The sequence below is a fragment of the Notechis scutatus genome, chromosome 11 (assembly GCF_049901735.1).
Source record: "Notechis scutatus isolate UNSWTSFEM ecotype Mainland chromosome 11, rNotScu1.2, whole genome shotgun sequence".
Lineage (NCBI taxonomy): Eukaryota > Metazoa > Chordata > Lepidosauria > Squamata > Elapidae > Notechis > Notechis scutatus.
Window position 1 is genome coordinate 158,372 of NC_142019.1, and position 25,305 is coordinate 183,676.

General features: G+C 41.9%; 2 protein-coding genes across 3 annotated transcripts; one reads left to right on the plus strand and one right to left on the minus strand.

The window, feature by feature from the left end:
* Positions 1-2,549: 2,549 nt before the first annotated feature.
* On the plus strand, positions 2,550-11,091 carry IDH3A (isocitrate dehydrogenase (NAD(+)) 3 catalytic subunit alpha). The gene is made up of 11 exons (XM_026685140.2): positions 2,550-2,789; positions 4,823-4,885; positions 5,732-5,815; positions 6,004-6,118; positions 6,832-7,019; positions 7,192-7,325; positions 7,653-7,755; positions 7,848-7,912; positions 8,149-8,233; positions 8,667-8,819; positions 9,364-11,091. Exons 1-11 carry the CDS (start codon positions 2,763-2,765, stop codon positions 9,445-9,447), a joined length of 1,101 nt encoding a protein of 366 aa, XP_026540925.1. The 5' UTR covers positions 2,550-2,762; the 3' UTR covers positions 9,448-11,091.
* A 23-nt stretch (positions 11,092-11,114) lies between these two features.
* On the minus strand, positions 11,115-24,933 carry ACSBG1 (acyl-CoA synthetase bubblegum family member 1). Of its 2 annotated transcripts, XM_026685139.2 has the most exons (14): positions 24,583-24,933; positions 23,863-23,924; positions 23,057-23,274; positions 22,311-22,399; positions 21,618-21,738; positions 21,336-21,416; positions 19,549-19,698; positions 17,421-17,597; positions 16,552-16,733; positions 15,283-15,513; positions 14,018-14,235; positions 13,100-13,239; positions 12,592-12,838; positions 11,115-11,974 (listed from the first exon to the last, which is right to left on the minus strand). In XM_026685139.2, the coding sequence occupies exons 2-14, from the start codon at positions 23,882-23,884 to the stop codon at positions 11,898-11,900; spliced, it is 1,953 nt and encodes a 650-aa protein (XP_026540924.2). In that variant the 5' UTR covers positions 23,885-23,924; positions 24,583-24,933; the 3' UTR covers positions 11,115-11,897. The 2 variants fall into 2 exon arrangements, with proteins under 2 accessions (XP_026540924.2, XP_087828533.1); XM_087972407.1 differs by lacking the exon at positions 17,421-17,597.
* Positions 24,934-25,305: the final 372 nt, after the last annotated feature.

Genomic DNA, 25,305 nt, shown 5'->3' on the forward strand with positions numbered 1-25,305 from the left:
GACAAATATTTATTATATTTATTTGATTTGTCAATGGCTTACAAGAGAACAGGTATAAGTAAAAACATAGTTATGAATACATGGATACATATAAGAAAAATAAAAATATATATAAAAGAAACAATAGGAGAGGGACGGTAGGCACGTTGGTGTTTTTAAGGGCTGAAGCCGGCAAATATTTATTTATTTGATTGATTTGATTTGTCAATGGCTTACAAGAGAACAGGTATAAGTAAAAACATAGTTATGAATACATGGTTGTGGGGCGAGGGGGGCAAGTTCCCCCCCTCCACCCTTTCCCCCCTCCCCTCACTACCTCGTGTTGTTCGCAATGCAAGTGACACACGCCTTGGGGTTCCCGTGGGCCATGTGGACAATACAGCCTTGTGTTCCCACGCAGCCTGGATTAATTGCTTTGGGGATGACATTTCTCTGTGGACCACTAAAATTTTCTTGGGGACCACTGTTCTAGTCCAACCTTCTGCTCAAGCAGCAGACCCCATGCCACGCCACACAACTGGCTGTCCAATCTCTTCTTAAAAGCTTGCACAATGGAGCAACCACAATTTCTGGAGGCAAGTAGTTCCGCTGATGAATGGTTCTCTCTCTCAGGAAATCTCTCCTTAGCTCTAGGTTGCTTTTCTCTTTAGTTAAATTTTAACTAATTAAACTTTAGCAAGGCAATAGAAGCACCACTTGGGAATTCATTTACTTTGGGGATAACAGGCTTTGCTTTTCAACACACAAATTACATGATAGATCGGTGGCTATTTAATTCCTATGTAAGCATGAAATCATTTGTTACACTTTTGCTTCAAACCACACTGTGTATTTTCCAAAGCACCCGAAGGCAGACAAAGGAACGATGGATGGAAACTGATCAAGGAGAGATTCAACCTGGAAATAAGGAGAAACTTTCTGACAGGGAGAACAATCAACCCGCAGAACAGCTTGTGGGAGCTTCATCCCTGGTCAGAAATGGTGTAGGGTCTCTTGCTTGAGCACTGGGTTGGACAGATGACCTCCAGGGTCTGTTCTATTCTATTCTATTCTATTCTATTCTAATTCTATTCTTCTATATTCTTATTCTAAATTCTATTCTATTCCTATTCCATTCTAAATTCTATTTTATTCTGTTCTGTTCTATTCTATTCTTTCTCATTCTATTCTATTATTTCCTATTCTATTCTTTCTCATTCTATTCTATTTTCTAATTCTATTATTTCTTATTCTATTCTTTCAATATTCTATTCTATTCTATTTTCTATTCTATTCTATTATTTCTTATTCTATTCTTTCAATATTCTATTCTATTCTATTCTATTCTAATTCTATTCTTCTATATTCTTATTCTAAATTCTATTCTATTCCTATTCCATTCTAAATTCTATTCTATTCTATTCTTTCTCATTCTATTCTATTCTTTCTCAATCTATTCTATTATTTCCTATTCTATTCTTTCTCATTCTATTCTATTTTCTATTCTATTATTTCTTATTCTATTCTTTCAATATTCTATTCTATTCTATTCTATTTTCTATTCTATTATTTCAATATTCTATTCTATTCTATTCTAATTCTATTCTTCTATATTCTTATTCTAAATTCTATTCTATCCCTATTCCATTCTAAATTCTATTCTATTCTATTCTTTCTCATTCTATTCTATTCTTTCTCAATCTATTCTATTATTTCCTATTCTATTCTTTCTCATTCTATTCTATTTTCTATTCTATTATTTCTTATTCTATTCTTTCAATATTCTATTCTATTCTATTTTCTATTCTATTATTTCAATATTCTATTCTATTCTATTCTAATTCTATTCTTCTATATTCTTATTCTAAATTATATTCTATTCCTATTCTATTTAAATTCTATTCTATTCTAATTCTATTCTATTCTATTCTTCTATATTCTTATTCTAAATTATATTCTATCCCTATTCTATTCTATTTAAATTCTATTCTATTCTATTCCATTCTATTCTTATTCTATACTTGTTATTCTGTTCTGTTCTACTCTATTCTATTCTATTTATACTCTATTCTTATTCCTTATCTATTCTTATTATTCTATTCTATTCTATTCCTATTCTAATTCTATTCTTCTATATTCTTATTCTAAATTATATTCTATTCCTATTCTATTCTATTTAAATTCTATTTAAATTCTATTCTATTCTATTCTATATATTTTACATTCTATTCTATTCTGTTCCATTCTATTCTTATTCCTTATTCTATACTTGTTATTCTATTCTATTCTATTCTATTCTATTCTATTCTATTCTATTCTATTCTATTCTATTCTATTCTATTTCTTATTCTTTTCTATTCTAAATTCTATTCTATTCCTATTCTTCTATATTTTTATTCCATTCTATTCTTTCTAGAGTCTCTTCTCTTTCTTCTCCATTCGCACATAGACAATATGAATTCAGGTGAGGTCACGTGGCGAGACTTAGTACTTTGCATAGCCCCGCCCTCAACAGCTCTAGGTGCCGCACGGACCAATCAGGAAAGGCTCCTCCCTGGTCGTCGCGGAGGTGGGATGGGGCGTAGGCCTCCCCGCCTCCCACCAATCCGCTGCTAGGCCGTGGTAGTCGGCGGGCGCTGATTGGGCGGCGCATCCCCAGCGCAGCACCGGCGTGGAGGCCGCGGCCGATTCCTTCCCTTCGGACTCGCGGCGTGAGCGTCAAGCCGGCCCGAGCCGGCGGAGGAGGTGAAAGGGTCGCCGCTGCCGCTGCCGCTCCCTTCGCCATGGCTACGTCTTCATGGGTTCCGAAGGTGAGGCGGGCCCTGAGGTGACCTTGGCTTCTCCCTCAGGAGGACCCCCGGGTGGCCCTGTGGGAAGTCTCGCGAGAGTTGGATCGCCCCTCCCTTCCCGGCTTTGGGGGCGGGGGGGGGACATTCCGTGACTTTGACGGCTTCGCCCTTGGCGCCTCGCGGGGCCAGGAACCACAACTCCCGGCAGGCCCTTCCTTTGACAGGCGCGCGGGGGTTGCTGGGAGCTGCAGTCCGGCAACTGCCTCGACTCAATTGTGGTCCCCGGCTCTTCCGGGGGGAGCGAACCACAACTCCCGGCAGCCCCCGCGGGAGGCTAGGTGGGAGCCTCTGCCCTGCCTGCCTCTTATTGAGGCTGGTTCCCCACCACCACCGTCGCTGGCTGCGTCCTCACAACAACCCCGCGGGGTAGGCCAGGAAGAAGGGGAGGAGGAGGAGGACTGCTTGGAAGTCGTCGTCCTGTTTTCCCGCCCCCGGCCTGGCTGCATCGGGGTTGAGTGGCAGATGTGACCCCACACTTGGGAAAGGATTCCTGTTATTCACAGGCTCATCATTTGTCTGCTGGTTGCTATTATTTATCCTGACTTGTTTAATATTATCTATCATCTCTATCTATCTACATCTATCTGTCTATCTACCCATCCATCCATCCATCCCTGTTTATATCTATGTCTATATCTATCTCATCTGTTTATTTATCCATTTCTGTTTATCACTATCTACGTCTATCATCTGTCTGTCTGTCTATCAATCTATCTCTATGTCCATCCATCATTTATCAATTCTCTATCTAATCTATTATCTAATCTACCTACCTATCTACCTACCTCTATGTCCATCCGTCATTTATCAATTCTCTCTCTAATCTATCATCTATGTCTATTATCTATCTATCTATCTACCTACCTATCTATCTACCGACTTCTATGCCCATCCATCATTTATCAATTCTCTCTCTAATCTATCATCTATCTTATCTATATCTATCCATCTGTTTATGTCTACATCTATCATCTATCATCTATCTATCTCTATGTCCATCCATCATTTATCAATTCTCTAATCTATCATCTATGTCTGTCTGTCTGTCTGTCTGTCCATCCAACCAACCAAACAAACAAACAAACAACCAAACAACCAACCAAACAACCAACTGATAAATACTGATTGATCTTGGTGGGCGGAGGCGCTTTTTTTTTTCCTCCCCAAAAACTAAGCCCGACCACACAGTTTCGTAGCGAAGCACAGGTGTCGAGCTAGTATCTGATATTTCCCATACTACAAAGAAAAATAATAATAATGCAAGACAATTTCTGATAATAATGTAAAGCTGCAGAACAAGGGCTGCGGCTGAGTTTGGTATTCCCTTTATGGTGCCTTGGGATGCCCAAAGTTCCCTGCAAGTATATAAAATCATACATTGCAATGTCCTACCTGTCAATGAATACTTCAGCTTCAACCATAACAACACAAGAGCACACAATAGATACAAACTCAAAGTAAACCGCACCAAACTTGATTGCAGGAAATACGACTTCAGCAATAGAGTGGTCAATGTCTGGAATACTCTACCCGACTCTGTAGTTTCTTCCCCAAACCCCAAAAACTTTAACCTTAGACTGTCTACTATTGACCTCACCCCTTTCCTAAGAGGTCTGTAGGGGGCGTGCATAAGCGCACCAACGTGCCTACCGTCCCTGTCCTATTGTTTCTCTTATTCTTTTATTTTTCTTATATGTACCCATTTCATGTATTCACAACTATGTATACATTTATACTTATTATCTTGTAAACAATTGGCAAATCAAATAAATAAATAAATAAATAAAATAAGTGAGTGACAGGGAGGGGTATCTCTGCCCTCTTCAGTTTGATTGGTTTTCTGGCCACTGCTTGGTGCTGCTTCTCCTGAGCTGATTTGTTTCGTTACTTGTACTTACAATCGGTTTAAAATTCAGTGCTGATTTAATACAGAAGATGCTTTCCTGTTAGTCTGGCTGCTAAAATTAACTATATTCTTATTTTTGTTACTATAGGTCTTTCGTTTTCTTGGGGGTTTCAGAATTCAGAAACAGGTGACCCGAAATTTTGCTAATACTGTGAGTATACTAGTTTGTTTTTTTTTCCCCCTTCCTTTTAAAAGACACTTTACAAGAAGGTTGTAGAATACGAAAATAAGACCAAGCTGGCTGAGGGATTCAGGAAGTTAAAGTCCACATGTCTTAAAGTTGCCACGTTTGAAAAACACAGCTTTAAAGCAGCGGAGAGTAGAAGGAAAAGAGGTTAGTTCCTGTTTTCCGCACATTTTCCGTGTGGAAAATGTGTACAAAATAAATTCTCTTTAATGGGGAAGAGTGCTAGGAGCGTACAAAGCACTACAGGCATGAAGTTGCTAAAATGTTCTGTATGAATTGCAAAACATTGTTCCAAACTCCAAATGCTCGAAACCGTCCAGATCACGTTTGAGGCAGCTACTTGCCATTCGGGGTTTGGCACCCTCCACGTTAACAGCCAGGCAAGGGTCAACTTTTAGATGATGTGGGGAAATAGGGATTGGCTCTCGATGGTTCTCAGAGCAGTGGACTGGAACGGCTGGCATGAACAGATTTGTACCCTGAGTGTGTCACAAAACTTGCAAGGTTTACTTCATAATCAGATCAATCTTTTTATTTCATTGTTTACAGCAGGAGTGGGCAACCTTAGCCCCCCCCACACACACACACACACCTTTTAAAACAAAGAAAGCAAACTCCTTTACATAATAATAAGAACCATTTCACGTTGCAAGGATGATGTCTCAATTCTGTATCCAAAAAAAAGCTAGCGGGTCAGGGAAGCCCAAAAGAATAAAAGCTGCAATTGAGTAAAAAAAAAGGCATAGAAATCACAGGGCATCCTTTAAAGTCCAAATAATCTACAGGTGGTGTTTTTTTTTTCCCTTTTAGTCTCGTACGGTAACGTTGATCCCAGGAGATGGTATTGGGCCTGAAATCTCTGCTGCTGTGGTGGAGATTTTTGAAGCTGCTAAGGTAAACCTGGCCATGGATGCCTTCATGGGTTTGATTATCCCTACTGAATAAACAGTGGCTTTATTCCTTGATAGCGCTTTCTTGCTTGAGGCTCTGCCAATGCTTTTTAAAAAGTGTAACTTAATTATCTATCTCTGAGGACAAGCAATGAGGATGGTTGATAATGCCCCCCCAAAAAATGTTTTTAGGTCCCTGTTCAGTTTGAAGAAAGAATTGTGACTGCCATCCAAGGGCCAGGAGGGAAATGGATGATACCACAAGATGCCAAAGAGTCTATGGACAAGAACAAAATAGGATTAAAAGGTACTTGGCCAGAAAGGAAGAACTACCGTATTAAGTTTTGCTGCAGTTCTGGAAATAAGCCCATGCTTGAATTCCACTATATAACGGTTGGATATACACCAAGAAGGTTCCGTTTCTTGTTCCTTTTTAAATCACATTTTAGTGTGCGTGTGTCAGCCTTCAAGATCTTCTACTTCTGCTTTGCATCTTTCGGCTGCCATAAGTAACGGGGAGAGGAGGGGGGACAAATATGGGAAGCGAGCTGGAGGTGGTAAAACTTAGCATTGTATAAACTGAGGAGGGGGGAGAGTGCATTCTTGCTTAGGTTTCTTTTCTCTGCGCAGCTGCAAACCTTTATCAAAGTATGCCAAGGTCAACGGACAGAAACTTCATCACCACCTGAAGATGTCCACATGATGATATTCACAACTTTTAATTGGAAGAACCATTTGAACTATTGGGGGTGGGAACAATTCCATCACTTTGTATATGTGATTTACGCGCCTAATTCCTCAGATTCAGAATTCTACTGTAGCTACCACTTCATTTCCAGTTAAAAATATCTTTTCTCTAATTAAAAGAGTCTAAGTATTTCTTTTTTTGGATTTTGAATGGAGCACAGACTGACAGCGTGTAAAAAAAAAAAAAAGTGGCTTTGTTCACTGCCAGTTTCTAAATGTTGTGCTGCCAACGAGGACTTTCCCACATCTCTTGGGCCTCTGCTTGTCTTCCAGGCCCTTTGAAAACTCCCATAGCTGCTGGCCACCCGTCCATGAATTTGCTGCTCCGTAAAACATTTGACCTGTATGCCAACATCCGCCCTTGCGTGTCCATCGAGGGCTACAAGACCCCTTACACGGATGTGGACATCGTCACCATACGAGAGAACACGGAAGGCGAATACAGCGGCATCGAGCATGTGGTATGTGGTTCGAGTGGACGTTCACTCCAGCCATCTAGATGATGCAGGTTGCTTGGATTGAACCAAACACTTCAATGAAATGAACTTTTAACCGCCGCTTAACTTGGTTTTTCATTTTAAAAAAAAACCCCTTTTTTTTTCGCTACTTGCTTAACCTTTGTGTGTCTTTCAGATTGTGGATGGTGTTGTGCAGAGCATTAAACTCATCACCGAGGATGCAAGCAAGCGGATTGCTGATTTTGCTTTTGAATATGCCAGGAATAATCAGAGGAGCAAAGTTACGGCTGTGCACAAAGCTAACATTATGTAGGTGGTGATGAAATGACTCCAGGCCTTTCCAATTCTAATCCCAATTTTCAGAATCCTAACTGCTTTTTTTTTTTTTAACCACGCCATGTTTTCTGCGGCGACACATTGTCAGAGAAAGGAGAGGTGTTTTGGAGGCTTATTTTTGGCAGACAGGTATTATTCAATTTAAGACTCCATCCCTGTTCTCCGCTTTTCCAAATTAACTCGCTAAAAGAAAGCTTTTATGATTGCTTAGCTGCAGGTGATTGAAGACTACTGTTAAATAAATAAAAACCCGTGTGTACCCCTAGACCCACAATCCGTGTCGCTTTTCTTTGCGTGCAGGCGAATGTCTGATGGCCTGTTTCTGAGAAAATGCAGAGAAGTTGCAGAAAACTGTAAAGATATTAAGTTTAATGAAATGTACCTCGACACCGTGTGTCTGAATGTGAGTATGTAAAGTATATGAAGAGTCATTTAAGCAGCCACAGTTCCGGTTACGTTAAAAACAACTGTTACCTGTCTTTCTTTTTTCTTCAGATGGTGCAGGATCCATCTAAGTTTGATGTCCTCGTCATGCCAAATTTGTATGGGGACATCCTTAGGCAAGTAGCTTTTGAGTTGATTGTGATCCATCTAGGAGGGAAGTGGGAGATATGTCCACAGCTTCTACTTCCAAATGTTCTCTTCTGACGCGACCTGATTGTGCTTCCCTGCTACAAAGCTTGGGGTTCTCCATTGGGCTTCTCAAATATCTTCCACTGCAAAGGCTAATTGTCCTTTTCCCCCATCCTCTTCTTTGTGTGTGTGTGTGTGTGTGTGTTTTTTTTTTTCCTTTCAGCGATCTGTGCGCAGGCTTGATCGGGGGCCTTGGTGTGACTCCCAGCGGGAATATCGGTGCTAACGGAGTTGCAATCTTTGAATCGGTAAGGTTTTGATTGTGACATGGGCTTACCTTGTTAGTGTCAACTCAAAACTATTTCTCTTACCTTTTAGAGTTGTCAGCAGAAAGAGAGTAGGGGAAGTAATGCATACCTTAGATAATTGCTGGGCGGCCAAAGCTTCTGGCACGCAAAATTATTACTGGAGAGCATGATTGATGAATCTTGACTATGGATGTGTCCCATTGGAGAATATAAATCCAGGGGGCAGGGGGAAAGACCAGGGTCAAGGGTGAGATGAACGATGTGTCTCAGTGTCGGCTGCACCCACATAACACCGACATGTTTCACTCCTAATGATTTTTTTAAAAAAACTCTGAAAGGTGCAGCTAGATGATTTGAATGGGGGTGGATGGTCGGAGCCTAGACTGGAGTGGTAGCGATGGGTCAGTGGGATGAGGATGCTTTCTCTTCGCAGGTTCACGGAACGGCTCCGGATATTGCCGGGAAAGACTTGGCCAACCCAACGGCGCTTCTCTTGAGTGCAGTCATGATGCTGCGCCACATGGAAATGCAAGACTTCGCCATGAAAATAGAAACGGCCTGCTTCGAGACTATCAAAGACCAGAAGGTAGATTTGGCTAAGATTCCCCAAACTGAGGTGACTTTGGGAAGTCATCATGGGTTGGAATGCCTGTTTATTTAGGTTCAGGGCTTCCATGTGTGTAATCCACAGTACTTCCCCCAAAATTAGTTAGGCATTGACTAGGTCAGGAGTGGGTAGCAACTTTACGGCATGCTGGCTCAGGAATTCTGAGAGTTGAAATCCACCGGTTATGAAGTCACCATCGTTGCCCACCCCTGCATTTAGGTGATGATGGTTTTATCACCCTCTGCTGTTAACTACTGTATAAATGATGCTGTTAACACTATCAGTTATAAACGGCAGGTGACAAAAGATGCCAAAAGTTGCATCCCGTACCAGACTCAAAAGCAGAAACTCTGAATTTATTCTGCCTTTCAGTACAAATCTTCTAAAATGGAAGCTTTATTTATGTGTGGCCTATACATTTGATAGTAGAAAAATTAGATCGGGTAGCCTGTTCAGTTTTCCCATTCATAAATGATCTTAAGTTCCATGCACAACGAGCAAAATTTCCCTTTTCCAATTTTAGGTCTTGACCAAAGATTTGGGAGGCAACGCCAAATGTTCAGAATTCACCGCAGAGATCTGTCGTAGAGTGAGAGCCATGGAATAGAGGTCTTCTCCGTGTCGTCCTGGTTTCAATCCCTCCTAAAGGATGCTGTTATTTATTACATGTCACGTCCATTTTTTTTTCTTTTTCTAGAAATAAACTCCCATTTCCATTTTTGCTTGAAACAATAAAATGGTTAGCTACCCTTGCATTTCAGACTCTTCCACTTTCCAGAAACACTCCAAAACTTGAAGTTTTTTTTTTTCTTCTCCCTCACCCCAGCAGTAGAAGACACTCCTCAAGCTGTCCTTAAGCCGCTTCCTGGCCTTAAAATAGCACAAAATTTAAAAAAAAATTCCTTTGGAAATAGAATGATTTTTTCATTACTCACTCCTGGAGCCTGCCTTTCCAAAGCATAAAGACTTAAAACTGAGCATTTCAACTCATGTACATAAAATGTCAAATATCCAGATTTTAAGGGCAGAAGGAATATCATTCAGCGGTAAAAAACAACTATGTTATCCTGTTGCAGCTTCAGTATTTATTTTTTTTATACCTCATCTCTGGCTTGCTCTAGCATTTTCCAGCGCTGATCCATTATATCAATTGCCTTTGTCCGCTGCTGATTATGAAAAGAATGCTAATGCTTTTTTTAAAAAAAAATATTTATCTCGGTGAATATCAAATATATATTTTGGGGTTAGAATGTATCTGCAGGACGTTTGTATCGTGCTTGGGGTTTATACAGCTTTAGGTTATATTTCATTGCGCTGCTCTGCGGTGAACTGGGTTTCAAGGCACTATGGTTAAAAAAAAGAAATCAGAAATGTGTTCAGTGACATGGAGGATGTTGAGGGTCGCTTGATTTGTTTTTGTTCCAGGTGATGTGAACAGAAACACAAAATGCATGCTAAGGTTTGAGTTTTCTTGCACAAGGATCAACGAATGAATCTGACTTTGTCTCGTGGGAACAGATGTTGGTGGAAGAGAGAAATTGCAGAGATGCTGGTACGAAAGCATCAATACTTCTGCTGCCAAGGGCGCTTCCAATCCTCCTTAAAGGAAAGGTGGAATCTTTTCCTCTTTTTCTTGGAAGTTCTGTTGGCCTTTCTTGACGTAGAACACTACGATGCAAACCTTTAGAACGGGAGTGTCCAACCTTGGCATCCTTGAAGAATTGCAGACTTCAACTCCCAGATAGCCATGCTGGCTGGGGAATTCTGGGAATTGAAGTCTGCAAGTCTTAAAAAGGTGCCAAGATTGGACACCTCTATTTCAGAATGTCTTGCATTGATTTCCCTGCTTCTCTCTGTGGCACTTGTGGCACGTTCCCATTTGGTTTCCAAATTGGAGATACGAGCTACGGCAGGACCAACGATCTAACCAGGACTGCCAACTTCCAGCTTGGTGGGGGGGATTTTTGGGAGGGAGGTAGTCTTCATTCCTATTGAAATCACCCCGGCAAAACTGCTTGCATTGCTACCAAGAATTCGTTGGTCAGAAAAGTAGCCGTGAGGTAGCCAGCTATCCTGTGTGTGATTCTGCGCAGTGTTTAATGCAGTTACTTTCGTATCTTTGGTATGGGCTGAAAACCTGGGAAACTCTGACTGATCAGAATGTGAGTTTTTGCAGCTGTCTGTAATACATGAGGTGGGGGCCAGCCATTTGATGCATAACGAGAGGAAAATAAAAGACTTTACAACGAAATATCTTGCTTTTTTGTGTGTTCTTTTAATAAGAAGTGTCTCTTTAAATGCTCCACAATCAATTTTGCATCACCCTCTTCTATCTCTGCAAAATCTCATTCGAGAAAGAACATTAAGTCTAAGCAATGTATTTGGGTAACAAACAAGCTTTGTCATGAATCATAAAGGCTTCAAATTTCTCAGTGAAAACTAAGGCTGGAGAAAAAAATAATCTGGAATCAGGGAAAAGTGTTGTTTTGTTGAATAAAATAATCTTAGAGCCATGTGGAATATGGCAGTGTAAAAAGTTCGTAATAAACGCAACAGCACCATCTGAACCAATTATGGCTCATTGCAGAGAGTTTCATGGCTGCATTTTGGGGTAACCTCTAAAAGTTTTTAAGCAATGTTTGCTTTACAAAATACTTTTATCTTTTGTCGTATTTTTTCCCCCAGAGCTGGCTTAAAAATGACCTTTATGCATGCCACTGAATAGTTCCTGGGGAATTCAGAATAAGTCAAGACACAGTTTGATTTAAAAGTATTTTCAAGGGACAACTTAATTAATCCTTCCATCTCTAGCCCATATCACTGCAGTAGAATGAAAGCCTCTTAACTGGAATGTATTTGGGAGTTCTGATTCGGTCTTTTCCGGTCGCTAAATTGAAAGTAACACTGAGAAGTCATAAAGCAGAGTAGATGCCTTCTGCCCCAATTGCAAAAACTATTCATACCTTTTCCAGTGTAATGTTTGCATGGGAACAGTTAATGCTCTACAAAAGAAGCTGGCAGGATTTCTTCTCCTGACGGAGCTTAGGCGACTCGGCTTCAATCCTTGTAAAAAGCTTCGATTTCATTTTGGTATTTCTCGGCCACCGTTTGCCGCTTTAATTTCATCGATGGACCTAAAGGGTTAAAGAATTGGTCATTAGGAGGTATTCTTGCGGAAAGAATTGAAGATGGTAGGTGGGCTCAATTCAGGTAGCTGTCAACTCATAAAATATTTCTCTGGTCTTTTTTAAGAGTTGCCACCAGAAAGGGAGGAGGGGAAGTGGTGCATTCCTTAAATGTTTTCCTAGATAATTTCTAGGCACCAAAGTTTCTGGCAGTGCGAAATTCTAACTGAAGGGCATGATTGATGACTCTGGGCTATGGAGGTGTCCCATTGGAGAATATGAATTTTGATACACCCAGAGGGGTGGGGGGAAACCAGGGTCAAGAGTGAAATGAATGATGTGTCTCCGAGTCGACTGCACCCAGGCAGCACCGGTATGTTCACTCCTAATAAATCTTTAAGCTCTGAAAGATCCGGCTAGAGGCTCATGATTTAAATGGGGATGGATACTGGAGCCCTGACAGTAGCATATCACTTAGAGGTTCAACGCCCAACAGAAAGAGCTTAAATTTTGTGCAATTTTGATGAGTTTTATCCTCTTGCTTCACAAAGCCGTCGCCTTCCCAATAATCTACACCTCCAGCTCAGAATGGAAGTGCACCCCTACAAAACGCACCGTAAACTCACCAAATTCTCCCCCGGAAATGGAGAAATCTTTTCCTAAAATCGCCCACTTCTGAATGCGCTGAGGGTTACTGGCGGAGCGCCCATTGACGCGCTCGATGCCATCTTGCACAGCCCGGTAAACGGCGCGGTCCCTGCTTTGCACAATCTCGGACACCCGGGTGGCTTTGCTGCCGGCTTTTTGGCAAAAGTCTCTGGCTTCCTGGGTCAGGCAGTCGGTGGGTTCCGATGTATCAGGATCCACTGAGCACTAACAACAACAACAACAACAACAAAAATTACACACGACACTTTTAACCGTGTCAAAGGAAAATCGAGTGGTCGCATAAAACCTAAGCAGGGTGACCAGTTAGTCCAGTTGGCTGGGCTTGGATCCAAGACATTGTGTGACTCTGAAATGGGGTGAAATCAGTCATCCCATCCAGGCAGCCAGGGAACAGGGAAAGGCCCACATTTCAAATATGCAACTGAGAATCAATCGATTTTTAAAAAACCTATTTTCATCATGTACCTTTAAGGTCAACAGCATAGACAAGAACTTCTTCCGGTCGCCAATCAACACAGCGTTGCTAATAAGTGGCAGCTCCTTCCTGACAGCTTCTTCCAAGGGGATTGGGGGGATATTTTCACCCCCGGCGGTAATAATCAGCTCTAAGAAATACAGAACATCGAAGTTCAGCTCGAAAATGCATCTCGTCGTCATCCTAGGCTTCCATCTGTGACAGGGAAGATAGAGCAGCATCCTTGCCAATGCTTCTCTAGGGCCCCTTTGGCGTGTTCAGAAACACAAAGGACTCCATTTCATCCAGATTAAGACCCAAAAGATGTAAAGCAATTAAAAAAATATGTAAAATTAAATGCAGATGCTTCAACCTGGCTACTTTGGATGCCGCAGGCTTGTGCCCAGATAGAAATTGATCAGACATTGATCCATAACAAGGGTCCAGTTAATTGAAGGTTTGCTATGCTCTTGCCTGGCATCATGCAGAATCTCTTGGCCATCCTAAGTGCAAGAAACGGTTGAATCCAGGTCAACCCACATCGTCTGTTTCGGCAAATCCTGAACTTTAAGAAATATTATGTAGCTCTTGCTGTTCACTGTCTGATTTAGTAGAAACTTAAGCACTCCTGTCAAACAAGAACCTCTCCAAGAGATAAAGTGTGCAGGGATGCCAAGAGATTCTTGGGAAACTTCTACATGATGGCCGAAAAAGGGCAGCCTCCATCAATGATGGAGCTTGAATTTTGGTATTGAAGTACTGGGTAGAAGCACCTAAGTATTTAACAGCCTGGACAGCTGGAAGGAAATGAACTAGGGCAAGGCAATCTCCAGATGTTTGAGACTAACCACTCTGGCCAGTGGGAAAGTATGGCAGCTGTGGTCCAAAACATCTGGAGAACTTCAAAATACAGCAAAGGAAGGCACCACCTTTAATTCTTCCAGTGACGTAAACAAATCCATCCTGGTCCATCTTTCCAAGATCTCCAGAGTGCAGCCAGCCATCCTGGTCAATCACCTCCTTGGTCTTGTCTTCCATGTTCAAATAGCCCATGAAGACATTCCGTCCCCAAAAGCAAATCTCCCCGTGGCCGTCCTCGTCTTCGTTTACTATCTTAACATGGCAGCCTGGGACAACCTTGCCACAGCTGCAAGGAAAGGACAGACAGCAGAAACAAGAGTTCCAACACCACAATGAGAAGAGGTGAGTGCTGCCTTTTCCTGGAGTGGGCTGGTGGTGCCAGAAGGATGACCAGAAAAGACCAGACCCAGCCTTCTTTTTTCTTTTTTTAATTGCAGTTGTATATTAGCTTGATCTTTAAAATATTGGAGCTCTGGCGCTCAACGGCTTCCAGATATGTCATGAAAATGTCCCCAATACCCCTAAGGAGAAATGGTTCTAGAAATATGGGAAAGCAGATCTGCCTTTGGAGAAAATCCAAATCTTGTTTCAGAGCCCTGTTTCTCACCCTGGACAATTGGAAGAGGTGTGGGCTTCAACTGTGAGAAACAAAAATATAGGCTGTTAATCTATCGGATTTAATAAGGCCTTTGGATGATAGCAAGTCCCAGAATAAAGAGACATGAACCAAAGTTTTAGATAGGATGATTTCAAAATGGACCAGAACTATTTGTAATCCTTCTGAGCCGTTGCTAACTGTGAAACATGTTTTTGCAAAGTATGCACTTGTATTGGAAACATGGAAAACAGGAAGAATGAGACAGACAGCCACGGGAGTTGGAAGCCCAGACCTCTTTGAGTTGCCACAGTTGAGAAACCCTGCTCTTGCGTCTCCAAGGGAGTCCAAATAATGCATGGAATTCCATAGTAGGATTACTAAATCAAACCAATGCTTTTATTTGCCAGTATATTAACCACAAATGAGCTCCATCGTCACAAAAACTAAGCTTCACACGTTGCAAAAAGGCAGCCATGCGGTCTTTAACTGCAAGGAGTTGGATAGTAAAGGACCGCACTCGCACAGGGTGACCACAATTTTGTGTGAAGCTACATTTCACACTCAACACCCAGAGCGATTAGATGCCAGGGATGGCCAGGAAATCGCCACAAAATACCTTTCTTCATCCCTTATCTTTGCAAGATGGCCCCAGCCCAGTCTACTCTGACCACCTGCAAGCTAAGCATCCAAGTTTCTTTGGTGGGGGCTCCTAAGGAGAATAGACCGGATCTTTACCTGTGGAGTCGATATACGTGTGGCCCAGATATGCAAAAGGGACCGGAGGTTTCGCTCATCCCGTAACCTTCATAAATGGGGATGTTCAGGCCAAGGAAGAAGTGGGAGACTTCCGCGGGGAGAGGGGCCGCTCCGGAGAAATGCTTCTGGCACTGGGAAAGGCCCAGGGCCCACCGGATCTTCGACAGGAGCAAAGAGTCCACCAACCCCATCCAGAAGGGCTTTGAGTCCCTACCAAGATGGAAAAGAGGACAGACAAGGTGAGATTGGGAGGAGCCAAGGGACCCTTGTCAAGATTCAGGTGGGGAGGGGGGGGAAGAGACTGGTGAGACAATCTGACAATCTCAAACAGCGGTCCGAAACAAACCCATTCATGCCAATTTGGCGTTTCAGGAATACATTCACCACAGAGGTGGTATTCAGCAGGTTCTGACCAGTTCTGGAAAACCAGTAGCGGAAATTTTGAGTAGTTCTGGAAAACCAGTAGCAGAAATTTTGAGTAGTTCGGAGAACCGGTAGCGGAAATTTTGAGTAGTTCGGAGAACCGGTGGCGGAAATTTTGAGTAGTTCGGAGAACCGGTAGCGGAAATTTTGAGTAGTTCGGAGAACCGTTAGCGGAAATTTTGAGTAGTTCAGAGAACTGCCAAATTCCACCTCTGACTGGTCCTGTTCCCATCTATTCTCTGCCTCCCATTGAGTCCCAGCTCATCAGCTGGGTCTTCTTTGGTTGCCCTGCCCAGGAGAACGGAGCTGGAAAGCAGGTTAATGGGGTGGGGAGGGAACCTTCCCGTGCCATGCCCACCAAGCCATGCCACTCCCACCAAGTCACATCCACCGAACCGGTAGTAAAAAATTTTTTTGAATCCCACCACTGATTCACCAGCGAAACCACCGCTGTATTTTGCCTATCTGATCCTCCAAGACAAGGACGCAGAACGGGCCCGGGAAAACGAAGGCGTTTGCAAGAGGCTATTGGGGGGCCACGGAACTTTGCAAGTTATCCAGCACAAATTTTGGGAACTCCACAGATTTGCAGCTAGACCAGAAAAGTTTCAGAACATCTAATGAAGGTATTGCTTCAGTGAAGTCAAGTGTGTTAAGATGAATGAGCTTGGCTAGGCGGGGCCCTCTAAGAGCTGAAGACCTCTCATCTTAAAACAGCCGAGGTTGAGAATCACAGAATATGGGATATTGATTTGCTGTCTGTGCTCTGTAAATAGTTCAAACCTTTCTCCCCCCCCAAAAAAACAGGACTCTATGGGTACCCACCTATTTGAGCAGCTCAGGTTTTGTTCCAAAGTGGCAGACATGGCCCAGGACAGCATCTTCCTCTTCAGCAATCCGGTCTGAGAAGAAGCCTCTTTGATCTTCTCCATCATCTTCTCCCACACACGGGGTACTCCCATTTGTGAAGTGGGCAGTGCTTCCCTGAGGACCTCGACCAAGCCCCCCTGCGAAGGCCAAAGAAGGGGAGGTTGGGAGCGAAGAGAACAGGGATGCCCACGCCAGGCCAATCCCCTGGTCCACAGGGCAGACTAGAAGATCTTGCCTTCAGGGGGGAATGAGTCAAATTGCAGAAGTCTGATCTAAGTATAGTATATAAAATCATACATTGCAATGTCCTACCTGTCAATGAATACTTCAGCTTCAACCATAACAACACAAGAGCAAACAATAGATACACACTCAGGTTAACCGCACCAAACTCGATTGCAGGAAATACGACTTCAGCAACAGAGGGGTCAACCTCTGGGATACTTACCTGGCTCTGTGGTTTCTTCCCCAAACCCCCAAAACTTTACCCTTAGACTGTCTACTATTGACCTCAACCCTTTCCTAAGAGGTCTGTAGGGGGTATGCATAAGCGCACCAATCGTGCCTACCGTCCCTGTCCTATTGTTTCTTTTTATTTTTCTTATATGTATCCATTTCATGTATTCATAACTATGTTTATACTTATATTTATTATCTTGTAAGCGATTGACAAATCAAATCAAATAAAAAAATTAAAATTGCTGAAGGGATGTATGGGTTGTCCCCCTATATAAAGTGCGTCCACCCTATTTTCCCCTTTATTATTTCCCTAGAAGAGAGAGAGAGAGAGAGAGAGAGAGAGAGAGAGAGAGAGAGAGAGAGACCTTCAACGCATCCGGTTGTGCGAAATAAACTTCTTCACCCCACTTGATCCCAGTCCAGAGGTCATACATCTGACCGGCAATGTGGCTCAGGGGCAGGTAACTGACGATCTTTTCCTGTTGGATTTCAGCAGGTTGTACGTCTCCTGCTCGGCTGGCGTGGGCAGAGGTCCAGGTAATCTGCCCAGGTTTCGGAAAAGAAACGGCCAAGAATTAAAGATCCTGAGCCAAGGATCTTGGGGTTGGTTGTTTTCTTTTTGTTTTGCTGTGTCCCAAGGTCAACCTTCTAAGCAAAGGGGGGGGGAGCCAGGTTCACTTAACAACTGGGTTACTAACCTATCAAATGCAATGATTCACTTAACGACTGTTGCAAGAAAGTTCATCAAATGGGGCAAAGCTCATGAAACACATCTCACTGAACAACAGAAATGTGGGGCTCACAGATAACAGAGAATCAAGAGTTGGAAAGGGACCTTGTAGGTCATCTATTCCAACCCCCTGCCCAAGCAGGAGACCCTACACCATTTCTGACAGAGGGCAGTCCAATCTCTTCTTAAAAGTCTCAAGGGATGAAGCTGCAACAACTTCCGAGGGCTCAATTGTGTCGAGGACTACCTGCATTGGGTCATTTCTGTAACATCACCTGCATTTCTTGGTGTTCCTCCTCCTACTTGAGTTGTGAGACGTTGCCGTTGGAATTAGGAATAGTTTTGACATTGTTGGTGTGTTTACTGTGTAGATGCTGAGCGTGGCGAGATAGCAGTGGGAGAGAGATCCAATCAGTAAATAATACTCTCTCCGCCACGTCCTTATATGCTCTTCTGCGTCATCCAAGCAGCGTCAAGGTGGCTAAATCCTTGGGCAGAATTTGATCACCATTTAGAGCAGGTCATCTTTTAATAAAAGGGGCCTCGGTGCATAGGGAGGGCCAGCAAATGCTTTCCACAATGAGGGAGACAATAAAAATAGCCTTTCTGCACATGGAAATCAGGAATAGCCAGGCCCGAGCAAGCTAAAATTTACAGGGAGAAGACGGCATTACTGGTCTCCAACTTCAAACTCTGTTATCCATGAATGGGTTTCTTTGGACAAGATCAACTCAACAAGAATACAAATACAAATACTCTCTTCTATCAGTAAGATCAACTTTATTGGCCTCCGAACCTTCTCCAGAAGTTGTAGGTGCTCCATCAATGGATGTTTTAAGATGTGATTGGGTGGCCATTTGTCTGGAAAAGTATAGCATCTCCTGCTTGAGCAAGGGTTGGATTAGAAGACCTCTAAGGTCCCTCCCGACTCTGTTATTCTGGAAAACAGGCGTCCCCAACCTTGGCAATTTTAAGACCTGTGGACTTCAACTCCCAGAATCTTTCAGCCAGCGCATCTTTGTCATCTTAAAGTTGCCAAGGCTGGAGATCCTTGCTGTAAAAGACATTTCTTTCACGGGACACGACTAAGGAACCTCCCTCTGCTGCCAACCTGACGTGCTCTCCAGCCTTCCGGGACAAAGCCAAAAACTCTGTGGCATGATTTTCTCTGTGCCCAGGGCCAATCTCTCTCTCCTGCCACCGTTGTCCCCTGACCTGGGAATCCTTTGCAGTGTTGAAATAAAAGAGGAAACATGACTCATACCAGTTCAGAGTCATCTCTTTCACTCCCAAGCTGGCGAAAAGACCAGGCTGTTGGCAGGACACATTTCGACCCTGGCTAGGGACAAGTAGAAATATGGCCCTTTGATGTGTTACAGTCTCTCTCTTATACTAAAAAATGCCCTTTTTCTGTGTTATCCTGACAGCAAATCAATGGCCAGCACTTATTTCAATACCTACTTTGCATGAAGACAAAAACGACTTTTTCATTTCTCTACTATTTTTTGACTTCCAGAAGAAATAGGAACTTTGTTGTACATTTTTAAAGGTCTTTTTATTTTTTTTCACTGTAGATGACTTCATATATTTTAATCCCTGTATTTCAGAACTTGAGGGCATTATTAATAAATCTTCAATGCAAAATTAATCACATAACGCATTTATCATTGTATTATTGCATTCATTTTGGCACTGTCTATTTTTTTTGTTTCTAATTTGTTATCATTAGCATTTACAGATACGGACGCAGCTCAAATACCTACATTGTCTTGGCTCAACATGACCCCTTTGGGCTCCCCTGTCGTTCCAGAGGTGTAGATCAGGACACAACATTGGTTTGCTTCTTGGGAGTTGATGATTGCATCAAGTTGTCCATCAAGAATTTCATTTCCCAACTCCATGAATTCCTCCATCTACAGAACAGAGAGCAAAGTCCCAATGATGCCCATGGCTTCATCAAATTATATCTGTTCATCTTTCTGAATTCATTTTCCCCAGTCTTGGGTATCCTTGTATAGTGCATTCAAGGCTTTTGCAATACATTATTATGCTGGCTAGAGAATTCTGGGAGCTGAAGTCCACGAGTCTTAAAGCTGCCAAGTTTGGAGACCTCTGTGCTAAACTAATAACAATTGGAGGGAAAGTAGCACTAGATATCGTAGGAGGGGATTGTACTGTAAGTTCAATTTTTGTCTACCCACCTTCCTAATTTTGCATCCTGGTCTGCTAAGTGGACTTTTTGGCACTCAAAAAGGGTAGCTTTTGATTCCATAAATGTCCCCATTTTTACATACAAGGACGATTTTAAAAAAAAACCTGGACATCAAGAACATTAAGAGATAAAACAAGGATTCTTGACGGGTCTTCAAAGGACCGCTTCAATCCTTGAACAAACAAAGTGAGGCTAAATCCAAGGATGTTTTTACTGGTGTCATTGCTCAGACAAATGCACCAAGGGAGCAGCTACAGAACCTATAATTTCACACAGGACTTAGGAAGCATGTGAAGAAGGCTCCCGTGGGTGTCCTCCCATCGTTCTTTGGATCCAACCCCAGAGTTTTAGAAAGGAGAGTTAAAACGTCTCCAGAACTGGAAACCAGACACTGATGCATGAGCTGTCCAAGAAACAGCACCGGGGCAACTGAGAGCACATCCATTAACACTTCAAAGAAGGACGGTGTCCGTTCGGTCAGAATGACGAAGTGCGAAGTGTCAGCACATCTGTGGAGAAATCCTTTCTCCATTACTATGATACTCTCCCTTCCAGCGACCGCAAAGGGCAGGGAAGGACACCGTTACATGTTCGGAACAGACACCACAATTCCTTAGCCAACAAACTGCGCTTGAGGTTTAAGCATCTTCACGTTTCATAATTCACAAGAGTGGCTTTTGATGTCTTTTAGCAAAAGCTGAAAGCCTGTGGGATTAGTGAGTTGTTGAGTTAATTTTATGACTGTTTCTAAATTGGCCTCAAGTTTTAGCTGACTAATCTGGAAGTCGCACCTTTTTAAGTCTGCACTTTTGTTGACACATGTGGGAAAGCATTATTTTAAAGTTTGAGGATGCACAATATAGCACAGGTATCCTTGGCAACTATAAGACTTGTAGATTTCAGCTCCCAGAGTACCCCAGCCAAAATGGGGGATCCTGGAGTTGAAGTCCACATGTCTTAAAGTCGTCCTAGTTGAATACCCCTGATATATAGTGTTTCTTCTGTTTTTTTAGGATTCCAGATGTCTTTAATTATACCAATCAGGTTCATGCCATGCTTAATAAGATGTCTGAACCTATTTTCTAAAAGCAGGTTTTGAGCCTAGCGTTATGTCTGAACCTGCCAATTGTGGCTTATTTAACAAATTATGGCTAAGTACTTCAACCAGATACTCCCCAGATTTTTCCCTTTTCTGTCTTGCTGAAGTATTAATATTTCCTCTTCAAACTGTTTTCCACCATTTACAGAAATCCCAGCAATGGGGGTGGGAGAATGGAATTAAAACTAACGAGGCAACTAAAATGGACGAATTACTTGATTTATCATGAATTTACATACCGTATACAAATTGGGGTGTTTCTCAGACACACGATCTTTATACATCACCACAGCTTTTAAGTACGGTAAACGATCCCAGACCTGTGCAAAATTTGAAATTTTTTTTTTTAAAAAAGTCTTATTTGTATTGTGGATAATGCTATACTGGAACAAAAAAAAATTAACATTCCAACTCAACTTAAAAGAAATCAGACAGATGAATATTACCATATAAACCAAAACCATTAAAGTTAAACTGACATTCTCAAATAGGGGTGTGAATTCTAGCAGGAAGTTCCTTACCTGCATTATCTTGTCCAACTGCTTCTGGTTTTCCACCACCACAATATTAGCTCTGCAGTCATGAGCAATGTAACGACAAGCCTCTGGAGAACTGGTGGTGTAGATCCCAGACACAATGCCGCTGTTGTGAGTAGAAGGAAGATTTTCCTTTTAATGACAAGCATGTCATATCATACAAGCGAGTTAATATTTCCCAGCTTGAAACCAAGGGCTTATGACAATTATAGGAGTACACAGGGTTTTTAAAATTAGTGCAGGGCCCAAAAGCAGTACTGAAACTGGATAGTGTTTGGATGGGAAACTAACCAGGAATCTCAGACTATAATTTAAACCAGTGTTTGACAACCTTGGCTGCCTGAAGATGTGTAGACTTCAACTCCCAAAATTACCCAGATAGTTGACTGGGGAATTTGGGGAGTTGAAGTCCACACATCTTCAAATAGTCAAAAACTTGCAGATTTTTTCAACAATCCCTTGTATTCAATGCACTTTGCTTGGGATGAATACCCAACGGCTTGTAACTTGTTGACCTCTGGACCTGTTGACACCCCTCCAGCATTCCTCACCTGAACCTGGCCAAGAGGGGGACTCCAGCTAAACCATCAGCTACCTCAACCCATCTTCCCTGGCCTGGAGTTTATGTGGGTCACATTTTCCTCTGTAAATCCCTAATGAGGACATTTCCAACCTTACCCAGCAAATACAGCTCCTACAGCCGAAATGAACCACTCTGCAGAATTAAAACCCAGAATTGCAACACTGTGGAATCGTTCAAGGCCGAGCTTGGAAGGAAAAAAGGAACAATACAGTCAACATTGTTGAAAAGAAAGAGAAAGTCTTTTTTCCTCCCCACTGAAATGTGAACTTTGCTAATTTCTCCTCCCTCCCCTTTCCCATTTAGCTTGGCATGCATAATTTCTAGGTCATTTAGCACAGAATCTTTATCCCATGCCAACTTTCTGGCTGTTTCTCTGATTTCGGCTGCGGTTGTTCTTTTCTAAACACCATGCAATATCTTGCTGTTTGAACATTACTTGCCTTACTTAGTCAAAATAATAAGAAGAGCGTTGGCGGCTAGTCTTCACTTATCAAAACAGTTGTGGCTTCATGAGGACGAGGACCAAATTATCAGGGCTTGAATATCTTTGCAGTTGCTCAAAAGGCAGTCGGTCCACAATTTGCAAAACAAGAGGTGGAGGAAGAGGAGAAAAAGGAGAAAAGCAGGAAGGTGGTGTATGCCAAAAGTTTGTTAGGTGAGAGGTTGCCACAGGATTCCTGCTAAAGTAGTATCCTTTATAAGAAATATTGCAAAAATACAACGGTATAGATCCTTCTTAACATAAAGATAAAATTGCACACATACCTGCATTCACTTAAATAAAGTCTCAGTCATCCCAAAGACCACAATGTGGGTATTGGATATAAAACTCAAAGTTTACCTTCAGGAAACTCTTGGCTGCTTTCCGAGAAAGGCGGTAATACTCCGAAAAAGTAATTTTTTCCCATTTCCCCTCCTTTTTGCTGGCTAATGCATTGAGAGACGTGTATTTCTCTAGAGATTCTAGAAACATCTGGTGAATTGTTATCGGCGCTTGTGAGCAGGTGGGATCCCTTCGCAGCTTCACCTGCCCGTCCGCTGTTGTGGTCCAGAGAGGAGCTAGGGAAACAAGAGCAGATTATTCAGTAACATTTGGAGATGAAAAACCCTCTAAAATCCAGCTGTGTTAGCTCCTCTTTTTTCATTGGGACCAAATAGGTAATTTGCAAGGAAGATAAAAGAGGCAACAGCATTTTTCTGGGTTTCCTCTACAACTTGTTTTCTTTCATAAACAATCTTTCTATATTGTAAATCCTACAGTCAGGATGATTTTACTGATTTATAAAACAGAACAGGAACCAATAAAGGAGAATATTCATAGCTCAGGATCCCTGGGGATCCCTGAGCTTGGCTGTTTTCTTGTAGACGTTTCATTACCCAACTAAGTAACATAATCAGTGCTAGAAGGAAATGCAAGAACCTCATTCACTTCTGGCACTGATGATGTTACCTCATTTGGTAATGAAACGTCTGCAAGGAAAACAACCAAGTTCGAGAGTACCAAGGACTCCTCAGAGTGGGAACCTTTGCAAAATGCAAGATAGAAATACATGAATCATTGTCCCAGAAGTAGATTTAGTTCCGTCTTCAACCTACTTCAATGCATCATAAATAAACCAATTCGAATTCATCCTGATATTCATTTACCTGAATTTTTTTCCAGACTCATTCCAGAATCTTTTCAGATGCTCTGGACTTCTGACAAACTTCTGTGAAAGGAAGGAAAATTTAAAACTCCCTTTAAAACTCTGGTGGTTAGTAGTATACAGAGGATCATAGTCCTCAAAGGACAAATTGCAGCAGGCAATATTTTTTATCTAAAACAGTGTAGAAGCAGAGAACAATATTGTCCTGTTTGAGCAGGGGTTGGTTGGATCTTTTTCCACAAAGGAAATTATTCTTTGCAAACAAAAGAATACAAAAATATTTTTTTTCTCAATAACAAGTTTTACAACTCTGTATCTTTTTTGGAATGTCATGACTTATTCTCTATTTCAGAATTCATCTTCTCCTCCCTGTCCTGTTTCAGCCTACTTCTACCACTGTTATGAAAAACGCATTCATGCATTCCTATATTTTAGCCCATTTAATTATTTTATCTTGAATTTCTCAAAAGACAACTCAAAACATTGCCAAGAAGTTGCCATTCTGGAAAGACGAAATTTTCTTGCTGCCCAAGTTAAATTCAACCAAACAAGATGTGGGTCAAAACCTTTCCCCGAATCTTTTGAAATTATATTTTTTAAAAAGCTATTATCAGTTTGATGTGTCACAGTCCTGACATCCTTATTTCTAAAAAAGCATCTATATACAATGCAGCCTCCATCTTTTAAGAAAAAAAAGCAATTTCTCCAGGCATTATTTTACCTGATCGCTTTATTTCTGGTCCTCTTTTGTTCTGCTACGGTTCTTTCTTCAGAGAACCCAATCAAACTGACCCAATTCTTTAGAGACAAGCAGAGTCTATTAAACTCCGGAGTTATCAACTACTGATTTGATTTAAGAATCCCAACAGGCATCAACTTCACCAAACGTGCAGCGAGATAGATTGGGCAGCTCCAAAGCTCTTCCTGGTCAACTTCCTGAGAAACTCTTTCGTGTTCAGTGGGGACAAACTTTCCTTTCATTCGCTGTTTTTTTCCCCTTCTCCGTGAGAAGAATCTCAATGACGTTTGTGATCAGACATCCCTTGGCACAAAGGAGAATGGGAAGTGGCAGAGTCATGGATGTAGACCCTGGAAGAAGTTACATTTCTGGCAAGAACGGACGGTGTGGTTACTAAAGCATTTCGGCAACTATGGTCTATCAAACGCCAATGTAATTTATTATGAAATCAGGATTCAGCTTTTGATATTGTTATTTCCCCATCGCATAGATATTTCTTTCTTTGATTCATTCATTCAAACTTTAAACCATCCCATATCTGAAGCTCTCAGGTTGGTTTTCAATAAAGCACCGTAAGCAAAACGGTGGGAATGAAAATGCAGATAAAATGCAGAATGAAAACACCCTACAGATTCAGCAGTGACAAGGCAATACAAATAAAAAGCCAAATAAAATACAGGGGAAAATAAAGGGGCCTTTATCTGG